We start from the raw sequence: 13,817 nt of genomic DNA, 5'->3' as shown, positions 1-13,817 counted from the left end.
GGTGTGCAGGGGACGGGGCAGGGATGGGGCAAGTCTTTTGGGTGAGGTCTTTTGAGAACAGCTCCTGTGGTGTACCTTTTCAGTGAATGGGAGACAGAAAAGCAGGATTTCAGGAGCTCCTGGTGGGTGATTATGGCAGGTTTCCAGGTGTTCAAGAAATAGATAGAAACAAATCTGAGTCATTTTGAATTTATTTTGGGGTATTTAGACTGTCTTGTCTGAAGGGAACAGCTGAGCCACGAGGGTCCCACCTTTACAAGCTTTGTCGTATGAGGTGAGGGCCAGGAGCCAGCCTGAGGCCTCTCAGCTCTGGTACTGTATCCTTTCAGTAGTCCTAGGTGCCTGTTCACCATGTGCGAGGCCTCAACCCAGTCCCAGGGCAGTTGGCTTGCTGAAGAGTCCAATAGCTAATGTTCTGCCTCGGATGTGCAGAACCAGCCAGCAAGGCCCCCGCAGCATCTGCTGGTGACTGGGTGCTCCTGCAGGGTGGGGCTGGCCTTTAGCTATAGCATCTTCTCCTCTGGAAGAAATTCCGCTCCTGGGTCCTGAGCCTCTTGTCTCCTCTGGTTCAGCTCTACGTCCCCTTTAAGGTCCTTCCTAACCAGCCAGAGGCCAGGGAACCAGGACAGGGCAGGGACATTCCTCACTGAGACTGTGTATAAGCAAAAAACAAAACAAAACAAAAACAAAAACAAAACTAAACACCAGAAAAGAGTAGAACTTAGAACTTAGAAATGTGTGGAAATAGGAAGCCAAGGACCAAGATGCAGAAAGGGAATCTGAAGAGCCAGAAGCAGGTCCCAAAGCTTACAATTCCAATAAGCCTTCATCCATCCATCTTCTCCATTCATTCACTCATTCTTTCATGCACTCACTCCTTCTACAAATATGTCAGGCCCTGATCTATGTGCTGGGGACACTATAGAGAACTTCATGATGCCCCCAGTCCTTGAAGTGCTCATATGCCAGTGGAGGGGACTGACATCACACAGCCCCTTTTGTGAGATAAGGTCAAGTGATGGTAAAGCTACAGAGAAAAATACATCTGAACAAGAGGATGAAGAAAGTCTGGAGGGAGGCTGGGTCCTTCAGGTTGGGTGATCAGGGAAGGCCTCTGAGAAGGTGACATGGCTGCTTGGATAAAGGTAGAGGATGTTCCAGGCAGAGGGAACAACAGCAAGTGCAAAGGCGCTGAGGCAGTACCCGGCTAAGTGATGCCAAGAAACTAGTGGTGTGGCTCACAGGTAGCAAGGAAAAGAGTGGTAGAAGATGAGAAGAAGAAACAGTAAAGTTTAGGCCATGGAGCCCTTGTCAGCCAAAGGAAGGACTTCTCAGATTTTTTTGTTTTTAAGTGAGATGGGAACCCATTGAACAGTTTTTTTTTTTTTTTTTAAGATTTTATTTATTTATTCATGAGAGACAGAGAGAGGGAGAGAGAGAGAGGCAGAGACACAGGCAGAGGGAGAAGCAGGCTCCATGCAGGGAGCCTGACATGGGACTCGATCCCGGGACTCCAGGATCACGCCCTGCCATTGAACAGTTTAAAGCAGTGTAATAACACAATCTGATTTTTTTTTTTAATGTACCGTGAGCCCAGCCATACTCAGGTCAGCTCTCCTCACTCTGGAGTCCCAGAGCCAGAGGTCTCTGAGAGTAACCCACTTCACAGCCCTCCTGCTAGATTTAAATTTTCTAACCCTGCTTTCCAGCTGTTTGCCCTGGTCTTCTTGTGTGTTGACTCACACTTCCTGCCCCTAAGCCCTGCCAGCTCCAGCTTTGGCAACTGTTCTGTCTCCTTTCTGTCAATCTGGGGCCCAGGAAACACAGCAAAGTCACAAAAGGCACATTTGCATCTCACCCGCATGAGTAGTGCAAAAAGGGGGGGGGGTAGCTCTAATAAACAAATATTTGGAGTAGGAAGCTCTCAAGCAAAAAGAGAAGGGAAAAATGATCCAAATACAATGAAATAAAGATTCCCCTGCTGGCCACGTTGCTGAGGTGCTGACATGGATAGCAGGTGTTCACTTCTATTTAAGACTCTTTGTGATCATTCTGAAGCCATACAGCAAATGGGCCCTTCAGGAAAAAGCCCTGCCCATAGCTTTGTATATGGGAGCTTGAGAAGCAGGGAGGTGAAAAACTCACCCACAGTTACACGGTTGCATGCCAACTGTCAGGGCTCAGCTCCATCCTAGGCTCCGGACAACCAACTATGGCTTCTTTCAGCAACCCCATGTTGTCTCTCGGCAAAGATTTATGAAAAGCTGGACGGTAATAAAATTATCTTATGCCACACTTCCCCCTAATGCAAATGAAGAAACTGATTTGAGGAACAGAAACTCGGTTACGATTTGCCCACCAACAAACAATGTTGAGGAGAAAGTTGAATGCCTAAAATAGAAGGACATACAAGAAGAAAATAGCCTCTCATGTGACGGAGAGCATTATTTCTACTCTGAATAATGGAAATGCTGCCTGTGAGAAGTCATATCCTCAAACAGAGAAAGTTCAAGGTCTGATGCAAGCCTCTTCGATTTACCATAAAATCACTGCTATTTGTAGAGTTCAGTATTTTGCAAAACATGAGCATCAGACTCATCCTCTCATTTGCTCTTTGCAATAACCCTGAGAGGAGCTGAAAGTCAGTATCGTCATATCCCCATCCTAAAAATGAGGGGACTGAGGCTCAGCAAAATAAAATGACTTCCCAAAAGAGCCTTGAACCTGGGGCATTGGGGTGGCTTAGTGGTTGAGCATCTACCTTCAGCTCAGGTCATGATCCTGGAGTCCTAGAACCCCCCAGCAGGGAGCCTGCTTCTCCCTCTACCTATGTCTCTAACTCTCTGGGCGTCTCTCATGAATAAGTAAATAAACAATCTAAAAAAAAAAAGATCCTTGGGGATCCCTGGGTGGCGCCGCGGTTTGGCACCTGCCTTTGGCCCAGGGCGCGATCCTGGAGACCCGGGATCGAATCCCACGTCGGGCTCCCGGTGCATGGAGCCTGCTTCTCCCTCTGCCTGCGTCTCTGCCTCTCTCTCTCTCCTCTCTGTGCATTCTCATAAGTAAATAAATAAAATCTTTAAAAAATAAATAAATAAAATAAAAAATAAATAAAAAAAAAAGATCCTTGAAACTTAGGCTGCTGAATTCTTTCAATGAGGTATAGTAGAAGGAAGGAAGCATAGAAAGAAGTTAGGAAGTCATGGGTTGGAATTCTGACTTTGCTACATACTTCCATACCAAGCCTCAGTAGGCTCATCTGTAAAATAGGGAGAATAAATCACACCTACCTGGCAGCCGTTGTGAGGATCAAATGGGGAAATGTGTGAGAAGCACTCAGCTCAGTGCCTGACACAATGTAGGTCCCCATGGTTATTAATATATACAACATCTTCTCTTTCTTCTTCTTTTTATTAATTTCATTTTAAACACATGATTGGCAGACACAGAGGGGAAGTTCTTTTCCTACCTATGAAGTCACTGCTGCATTGATTGGCCTGGTTTCTTATTGAGAAAGATGTTGGCTTAGTTTAAGCAGAAATTCATTTAACAAAAGAATCCATTGAGGGGGGTCACCAGAAAGGAAATGTACAGGAGAAGATGGCCAGAACTTCATTCCTTCATTAAGCGCATATTAATGAAGCATTTACCCAAGTTGAGCTTTAGGGAGACCACGTAGACAAGGTGGGGATAACCCTGAGCCTCAGGGAACATCAGTTATTACTCAAGTCACATATGACAAATTTAAGTTATATATGATAAACATCAAGCAGGTCATTTGCATCACCAAGATGGCTGTCTTAGTCTGTTTAAGTTGCTATAACAAAACACAATATACTGAGTATCTCATAAACAATGGAAATTTATTTCTTATACTTGTCAAGGCTGGGAGTCTCGGTGTCTGGCGAGAACCCCCTTCCTGATTCACAGACAGCCATCTTCTTGCTATATCCTCACATGGCAGAAGGGACTAGGCAGTCCTCTGGGGCCTCTTTTATAAGGGCAGTAATTCCTAATCACCTGCCCAAGCCCCATCTCCTAAGACCACCACCTTGAGGATTAGACTCCAATATATGAATTTTAGGGGACACAATCATTCAGACTAGAGCAATGACTTAGATATGTCTGGTCAACCCTGGCTCTCTGAGAGCTCAGAATTAATAAACAAACAGAAGCACTTTCTTCCCCTCTGTTTCCTCCACTTATCTATAAAATCCACTCCCGTTAAGTGAGCATCCGATCAAGGCAGAGAAAGTAATAGTCCTTGGTGATTCCCATCACTGCTGCTCACGTTCCATTACTGATAACTAGTCACATGACTATACCTGGATGTAGTCCTTGACGGGGCAGTCACTTTCCACGCCAGGCAGTGGTGAGCAGGAAGCTTTGGTGGTCGATTGGCCACCTCTGCTGCAGTCAGAAAGGAGGCTGACCATACCAACACCTAATGAAAATAACACAGGAAAGTCGAATAGAAAGATATGGAAAGAGATAGAAAAAAGTATGCCAGATTCATACTAACACTATTCATTTCACACAAAGTAAAATTCAAAATGAAAAGCACTAAAAGGAATATCTCATAATTACAAAAGTACAACCTACTTAATATGTCACAAACCTTTATGTACCTAAAATCTTAGCCTCAAAATGTATAAAGCAAGCCCTGATAGAAATGCAAGTAGAGGGGATCCCTGGGTGGCGCAGCGGTTTGGCGCCTGCCTTTGGCCCAGGGCGCGATCCTGGAGACCCAGGATCGAATCCCACATCGGGCTCCCGGTGCATGGAGCCTGCTTCTCCCTCTGCCTGTGTCTCTGCGCCTCTCTCTCTCCCTCTGTGACTATCATAAATAAATAAAAATTAAAAAAAAAAAAAAAAAAGAAATGCAAGTAGATGCTAATGAGTTCTCATAATGGTGGCTATTTTTTAATTAAGTTTTTATTTTAATTCCAGTGTAGTTAACATACAGTGTTATATTAGTTTCAGGTTTATATAACATAGTGATTCAATAATTTCATACATCACCTAGTGCTCATCATGACAAGTGCACTCCTTAATTCTCATCACCTATTTCACCCATTCCCCACCTACCTCCCCTCTGGTGACCATCAGTTTGTTCTCTAGAGTTAAGAGTCTGTTTCTTGGTTTGTGTCTCTCATTTTTCTTTTTTCCTTTGCTGATTTGTTTTCTTTTTTTTTTTTTTTCATTTGTTTTGTTTCTTAAATTCCACATATGAGTGAAATCATGTGGTATTTGTCTTTCTCTTACTGACTTACTTCGTAGCCACTGTGGAAAACAGTATGGAGAGAAACCAGTATTACACTGTACTTCGACTACCTAGAATTTAAATAAAAACTTGAAACTATGAAAAAAATTAAAAATAAATAAAATTTTTAAAATTAAAAGAAACAATATGGAGATACCTCAAAAAGTTAAAAATAGGGACGCCTGGGTGGCTCAGCAGTTGAGCCTCTGCCTTTGGCTCAGGGCGTGATCCTGGGGTCCAGGATTGAGTCCCATGTCGGGCTTCCTGTATGGAGCCTGCTTCTCCCTCTGCCTGTGTCTCTGCCTCTCTCTTTGTCTTTCATGAATAAATAAATTAATATATATATATATATATATAATGTTGATATATATAAATGTTGATTATATAAGAGATGATATATACATACAGACAAAACAGAATATTATTCAGCCATAAAAAGAATGAAATCCTGCCATTTGCAACAACAGGGATGGAGCTAAAGAGTATAATGCTAAGTGAAATAAATCATGATAAGTGGTGACTTTAAACAAAGTCAGAAATTAGCTGATCAACTATTACAGGAAGGAATAAGACTCAAGAAGTCCGGGCTAATAAAATGAACAATTATGACCTAATAGATACATGGAGAGAAATAACTCTATATCCAACAGAGATTATACCTTCTTTTCAAACTCTCACCAGACATTCTGGTGTATTAGGTCACAAAAGCACTCACAACAAATCCCCAGAAGGAAAACTCCGGTAGTATAAATTCATGAACTATAATGGAACAACATTAGAAAAAGGGTACCTTAGCAAAAGGGTAACTAACAAAAATCTATTGTCTTGTGTATTTTACATGACTCATGAGTCATAGGCTTGAAAGAAAGTAAAGCCAGAAATGACAAGCTATTTAGAATCACATTAACAACAGTGTATATGTATCAAAACCCATGGGCTATGCTGAGGCAGCATTCAGAAGAAAAATAGATAGCCTTAAATGCTTAGGATGGAAAACCAGAAGGGTTAAAAATAAATAAATCAACCAAACTTTCAACTCAAAAAGCTGAGGGCAGAGATGAAAAGGGGAGAGAGAAAATAAATATAGAGAAAGTTGAAGGGGGAGGGGGAAATTAAGGAGGATAAAGGTAGAAAATAAAAACAGAACAGAAAAAGGAAATAGAATTGATGAGTTAAACTGGTTATTTGAAAGAACTGATAGAAAGACAAATCTTTGCCATACCTGTCAAAAGAAAGAAACAGGACAAAATCATAAGTCAAAAATTATAAGAACGTAAATTACAAAGTTAAAAAATTGTAAGAACCTTTATGGCAAGCACTTTGAAAATCACTAGTTGAAGTGACCAATTTCCTAGGAAAATATTTATAATAAAGATTCATTCAGGGAAAAGTAGGAAACTTGACTAGCTTCTTAACCATAGAGGGGTGCCTGGGTGGCTCAGTTTTTTAAGTGTCCAACTCTTGATTTCAGGGTTGTGAATTCAAGCCCTACGTTGGGCGCCATGCTGGGATTGGAGACTACTTAATACAAAACAAAACAAAACAAAACAAAACAAAACAAAACAAAAAAACCTTAACCATAAGAGAAATTGAACAGTCCTGGGATTGAGCCCCATGCCAGGCTCCCTGCTCAATGGGGAGCCTGCTTCTCCCTCTCCCTCTGCCACTCGGCCTGCTCATCCTTTCTCTCTCTCTCATGCTCTCTCACTCTCAAATAAGTATTTTTAATTTTTTAAAAAGATTTTATTTATTTATTTGAGAGAGAGAGAGCAAGCACAAGTGGGGGGGGGGCAGAGGGAGAGGGAGAAAGAGAGGGAGAAGCAGACCCCCCCTGATCAGGGAGCAGGACACAGGGTTCAATCCCAGGACCCTGAGATCACACCTGAGCTCAAGGCAGACACTTAACCGACTGAGCCACCCAGGTGCCCCTCTCTCAAATAATAAACAAAATCTTTTTAAAAAAAGAATCTATTAAAGAGATGAAAGTAGAAAAACAGTATGATCGTATTAACAGATGTTTTAAGAGCACTTGCTGAAATTTAACACCTAGTCATGATAGCAACCCAAGAAAAGAAAGGTCTTAAACCTGAAAAAGTGTGTTAGTAACCTAAATAAGACCATTTTAATGTGTCAAATATCATAAATCTCTCCCATAAAAGTCAGAGATAAGATGGGATTCCTATTCAACATTCTACTGCAGTTATGAGATATTACATTAAGAGGAGGAATAGGTCACACTATTCATCTTTTTTCTTTTCTTTGGATTAATGGAAACAATCCTGTTTGCACTTTACAATTTACAAAAGACTTCCATAAGCCTTATCTCCTGTGACATCCACCCCTCATAACCAAATGAGATCAGGTCCAAGTATTGTCATCCCAACTTTGGAATGAGAAACCCAAGGATCATAAAATTTTTAGATTTCCCTAAAGACACATAGCTGGTAAGCAGTGTTGGGGAATAGACCCCAGGTTTTCTTATTCTTAATCACATTCAATTAGGAATAAGAAACCAGGGATGCCTGGGTGGCTCAGTGGTTGAGCATCTGCCTTTGGCTCAGGTCATGGACCTGGAGTCCTAGGTCGAGTCCTTCATTGGATTCCCCAGGGAGCCTGCTTCTCCCTCTGCCTATGTCTCTGCCTTTCTCTCTGTGTCTCTCTTGAATAAATGAATAAAATCTTAAAAAAAAAAAGTAATAAGAAATCAGACTTTAAAAACAATACAGTTAACCTTTGAACAACATGGGTTCAAACAGCACAGGTCCACTTATATGCAGTTTTTTTTTTTTCAATAAATGCAGTGCAGTACTTTATTTCTTTAAAGATTTTATTCACTTATTTGAGAGAGATGGAGCATGAGCAGGGGGGGAGTTTGGGAAGGGAGGATGGAGAGGGGCAAAGGAGGGGCGCTGGAGGGGAAGGAAAGGGGGAAGGGGGAGCGGGAGAAGCAGACTCCCCAACATGGGGCTCGATCCTGGGACTCCAGGATCATGACCTGAGCTGAAGGCAGACAGGCGCTTAACTGACTGAGCCACCCAGGCACCCCAACAGTACAGTAGTTTAGATGCATTTTCTCTTTCTTAGGATCTTTGCCAGCCTACTTTACTGTAGGGATGAGTATATAATACGTATAACTACAAACTATGTGTTACTCCACTGTTTATGTTATCAGTAAGGCTTCTGGTCAACAGTAGGCTATTAGTAGTTAACTTTGTGGGGAGTCAAAGTTATACATGGATTTTCGATTGTGTGGGGCTCAGTACCCCTAACTCGAGTGTTGTTCAAGGGTCAACTGTATATCTCGTTACTACCAGTGATCGACCCTGACAAGGTCACTGTGCCTCTGAGCAAGCTACGTCAGTACCCCAGGAGCTGACTGGGGTGAGGATAGGGGGACACTGCACAGTGAATAAGACAGAACGAAGAGAGGGGGAGCACTAAAGACAAACTTCTTGGTATCAGGGCATATGTGCCTGGATGCCATTTGATGGGGCTGGCCGACACTCATGTTTGTGCCAATGATGCTACCAATGATGGCACTCTTCTGAGTACCCATCTATGTCAGCTCATAGACCCTCACAAAAACTCTGAGGCCAGCCCTATTACCATTTACCCTCATTTTACAGATGAAAAAAGTGAGTAATATATCCCAACTTACAGATTTAATAAGTGATAGTGCCAGGCAGCCTGGCCCCAGAGTCTTTGCTTATAATCACTACATTACAGTGTCTATAAGCCAGTACCCTGGTTCTAGGAGTGAGTAGAAACCAACCTTTCACAGGCATGTTATAGACATAAAAACATTTCTAAAAGAAAAAAGCCTTAATTTGCTCACTAAGTTTTTTTGATATTGAATGAGACCGGAGGGGGGAAAAAAGGTTCTAACACACACACACACACACACACACACACACACACACACACACAATCTGCTTAGAAACATCCGTTTTTATTAAGTATCTGGTTTGCTGCTTCCTAAAATTAGACTTAACTCAAAAAAGAAAGGAAGAAATGTTCTCCTTGGCTCATTTCCTTCAGTCTGTAGACCTGTACGCTAAGAGTCTTACTCAATAGAACTGTAAAACAGAAAAAAAAAATATGATTGCCCAATTAAGAATCTAGATAGAGGGATCCCTGAGTGGCTCAGCGGGTTGGTGCCTGCCTTTGGCTCAGGGCGTGATCCTGGAGACCCAGGATCGAGTCCCACGTCGGGCTCCCTGCATGGAGCCTGCTTCTCCCTCTGCCTGTGTCTCTGCCTCTCTCTCTCTCTGTCTCTCATGAATAAATAAATAAAATATTAAAAAAAAAGAATCTAGATAGGGACCAGAAAGAAGTGCTATTCTAAAGAATTACTTACATAATTATAATTCATTGCTCTAAATTTCTTTTAGCTACTGCTATCCCCCCCCCCCTTTTTTTTAATGTCAGAGGTCCTTGGTCTCTTTTTTGGCCCTGCAAACTGTTCTAGACCTTGCTTCATCTCCCAGAGGAAGCATATTAACACTTGCTTTTCCCAAAGCACATATATTTATGACTGCGGAGTTAGCTGGTCTGTGTTCATGTGGACCTGCTGGAGATTACCCAAACAGAACTACTTTACTTGACACAACCCATTCTTGAAACCTATCCCAACCTAGCAACAGCCTGCTTCCTTTAGGACCTATTTCACCTCTTCTAGGATGCCCTCCCTGATGATGCCATTGAATGCACTCCAGTAAAACCTATAGAACTCACTCAGAAGAGTAGTTTCTTTAGCACTTCCCATTTTGCTTTTTTTTTTTTTGTAATGAACTCCATGAGGGTAGGGACTCTGCTCTATTTACATCTGGGTCTCTACTGACTTTGGATTAAGAAATAGATTAGTATTTCAAGCCTAACAATTTGTTGTGAGAATTGAAGATCAGTGTTTTCAAGATATGAAAAATACATTATAGTTTTGTTTTGTTTTTTTTAACAAATGGGCCTTAAAGTTTTAAATTTCCATAAATATTAAATGTTAGTTAGAGGCATCTTGGAAACAATTTATAATGCTTCTAATAGCGACATTATAAATAATGTTTATAAGGAAAAAATAAAACAATGGTCCTTCATCATTAGCAATATATTTGGACACTTCCTTAAAAGTTTGGTATAAAAGTCCATGAACTATCTCAATAAATCAGCATGCAGACTGGGATTGAGAGAGCTACTGTCTTGTAGGTAATAATATTTCATTACCAAAATCGTGATTAGAGAAAAATATCCTTCAAGGAAATAGGTTAAAAAGAAAAATCTTTGAATTTATACTTTGCACAGGGGGAGAGGGAGAAAGAGGGAGTTATGAATGATTCTGATAGATTGATGGAGGAAAGATCAAGTATTAAATCTTACCCAGGCTGGGATGGCAATAATGTCACTTTGCAAAAGAAGTCAATGAAAATGTCACAGATAATAAGTACAAAATCTGTCAATCTGAATAGTAACATACATTAAAGATTTATGAAGCGATGTCATTGCATTATAGAGTGATAGGAATTATGTCTAGGGGAGACAGATTCTCAGAGTGGCAGGTACTGCAGAAACCAAGATAATTTTAAGAAGCTTTAAAGACAAATTGCTGAAAATGATCTGTGAAAGGCAATTCGACTAAAAGAACTAGTGTGGGACGATTTTACCACAGGCACTATCTAATAGATCATTTTAAATCATGAAACATCAGAACATTAAAAATACACAATGTTACAGCCACATGCCAGGCACTTATAGTGGGTCTGTTTATGCAGGAGACACGTGTCATGTGCCCCAAACTATTTTCCCAGGGGAAAAATCAGAAGGGATTTGACATGATCCATCCCAATTCTTCTCAAATCTCTTATAAGCACAGATTTAGAAGACCAATACCCAAGATGAAGGGGGTGGCTGCAATCATGAGAGAGTAGAAAGCTGAGTGGTATAACCCAGGATCAAACTTGAGAGCTGCTCTGCTGCAGGAAGTATCAGCGAAGTGAGGGGTGGGGAGGGCACGAGACCTAGGCCCCCCACTCTGGCTTTGATCTGATCTCAAGGGGAGATGAATCACTCCTTTGATCTCAAGGGAGAGCCTCTGATCATAAGACATGATTAAGGAGAGAAATGAGCCTCCTCACATACAGAAGAGCTGAATCCACAAGCTTCTTGGCAAGCATGAGCAAGGCAATGACAATCTGTACTTGACATAATAATAATAGATTGATGATAATAATAATAATTGCTCTTTATCTGTGATATAGGAAATGTGGGTGAAGTTTTGTGGGCATCATTTATAATTGTGATGTAATAGGAACAAAACATTTAGTTTTTTTTAATTTAAAATGTGTGAGATTTCCTCTTTTGAAGACTTTAACACTGTAAATGTGTCCCTAAAAAATATGTATCTAAAACAGGAATCAGCAAATGTTTTATGTAAAGGGTCAGATAATAAATATTTTAGGCTTTCTGAGCCATACTGTCTCTACTGGAACTACGTTTGAAAGCTGCAATATGCAAATGAATTGGCCTGGTTGTGTTCCAATAAAACTTTATTTATAAAAACCTGTAGTGGGCCTGTTCCAGATAAGGAAACTAAGGCATGAAGAGGCTAAGTCCTTTGCCCAAGGTCACAAAGCTAATCACCATAGAAATATTATCAGAAAACAGGATTAAAATTCTCCTTTCACCAATAACTGGCCAAACTGGTCTGCACACTTCTCCAAGTACCAGTTTTATCCTCAGAAAGTTTTGATCATAACGCAGCCCTCCCTCCTGACTGCACAGAGTTCCTGCACCTCTCAAACATGATTATGCATTTGAAGGTGCTTTATTCCTTCCTTCTGACCCTCACAAAATGTTAGTCATTATCAGTCTTCAGTTATCTAACAAAAATATTGAGAGAATATCAATAATAATGCACTGAGATATAAAGTCACACCAACAGACTTGCTAGCTTTTTCAAATATAGAAGCCAGCAACCAAAATAGGAAATGAAGTGTATATACTAGAACTAACATTCATGGATGATTGGTGTGACCCATCAGCCCCTGCAGGATCCGTACAACCATAAAACCTGTCTTTTCACTGCCATGGGCTCTAGAACAATTTTTCACCTATATGAATTAATTTGATGCTAACAATTGTTCTGCAGACTAGAAATCTAAAATTCAAAGAACCAAATTTACCTGCCTCAAGTCATATTAGAAACCAGTTCCCCGGACTCTTTCCAAGACTCATAATAATAAAGTAGTTCAGTGAGAGAGAGAGGGGTGTGAGGTGAGGCATCCCCGGTTTCTTATTTTATTTTCATAAGCGTTTTCTAAATGCTTAAGAGTGCCTCATTTATTTTATTACTTGGAACTGAATTGTCAATAGGCTTCAAATTTTTGGTAACTAAAGTGTATCTCTTTCATTATAAAAACTACACAACTCAATCTTCAATCAATATTTACTTCCTTTCATATCAATTTCACATTTGTTTCATTGCCTGCTTAGTCTGGGTTTCAGCCACTCCCATCTTGTAGGACAGTAGTGATTATTATAAAAGAACACCAATTCTGGAGCATGCCATTAGGACTTAGAAGATTCTATATTAAAACAATCTGGATATTTTCAATCATCAAGAACAGAAAACCCAACTCAATCAAACTAGCTTAAAAAATAAGGAAATGGATTGGATTTCATAACAAGATCAGGAGTAGTACGGGCTGGTTTATTTTATTTATTTATTTTTATTTTTTATTTTTTTTTGTCATTTGTCACTTCCCATTTTTTTAATTTAAATCCAATTTTATAAATAAATAAATAAATAAATATCCAATTAACATATAGTATATTATTGGTATAGGCAACTGATTCATCAATCTTATATAATACCCAGTGCTCATCACATCATGTGCCCTCCGTAATGCCCATGACCCAGTTACCCCATTCCCCCCACCCCACCGCCTCCAGCAACCATCAGTTTGTTTCCTATGACTAAGAGTCTCTTATGGTTTGTCTCCCTCTCTGATTTCATCTTGTTTTATTTTTCCCTCTCTTCCCCTATGATCTTGTTTTGTTTCTTAAATTCCACATATGAGTGAAATCATAGGATAATTGTCTTTCTCTGACTGACTTATTTCCTGTAGCCTAATACCCTCTAGTTCCATCTATGTCGTTGCAAATGGCAAGATTTCTTTTTTTTTTTCTTTTTAATTCAGGGTTGGTTTAATTCAGCAGATCCAGTTCAATTTCTCTTGGACAATCTTGGTTCTGCTTACTTCCCTATGGTAGCTTCATACTCAAGCAGGTATCAAGATGGTTGTAGGCATCCTATAAAGAAGATACTACTATCTTTTCTAGTTCTCTGGAACACAAGAAACTTTTCCCTCAGAATCCCCCAGAACACATCATTTTGCATCTAATTAGAACAAAATGTGTCAGATGCCTATACATACACCAACTTTTGAGGTCAGAGGAATGCCCTGTGCTATTAGGCTTAGGTCTGAGTTTCTGAACAAATCACTAGCAAGGAGATTACATTATTAAACTTGGCTTGGATAAAGCATGGGCTACATTTGGAGCT

The 13,817-nt window shown here is 40.4% G+C and overlaps 1 protein-coding gene across 17 annotated transcripts in view; it reads right to left on the bottom strand.

Annotated features, from left to right (window-relative positions):
• Positions 1-13,817, bottom strand: part of LOC144301830 (uncharacterized) — a 70,502-nt gene that overhangs the window by 39,101 nt on the left and 17,584 nt on the right. For 14 of the 17 annotated variants that reach the window (XR_013368719.1, XR_013368720.1, XR_013368721.1 and 11 more), the window contains 2 exons: positions 5,089-5,283; positions 4,326-4,444 (listed from right to left, as the gene is read on the bottom strand). Coding sequence is in view for 10 of the 17 variants with exons in the window: in XM_077878975.1 (XP_077735101.1) it covers positions 4,326-4,444; positions 5,089-5,283 (314 nt within the window). In the remaining 7 variants the exon portion in view is untranslated. Of the gene's footprint in view, positions 1-4,325; positions 4,445-5,088; positions 5,284-5,420; positions 5,579-13,817 lie in introns of all 17 variants that reach the window. The other 3 variants (XM_077878981.1, XM_077878982.1, XM_077878979.1) reach the window with 2 other exon arrangements.

Source organism: Canis aureus, chromosome 30 (assembly GCF_053574225.1).
Source record: "Canis aureus isolate CA01 chromosome 30, VMU_Caureus_v.1.0, whole genome shotgun sequence".
Taxonomy (NCBI): domain Eukaryota; kingdom Metazoa; phylum Chordata; class Mammalia; order Carnivora; family Canidae; genus Canis; species Canis aureus.
Note: the sequence above shows the minus strand (reverse complement) of the source record. Positions and strands in the feature narration are given on the sequence as shown.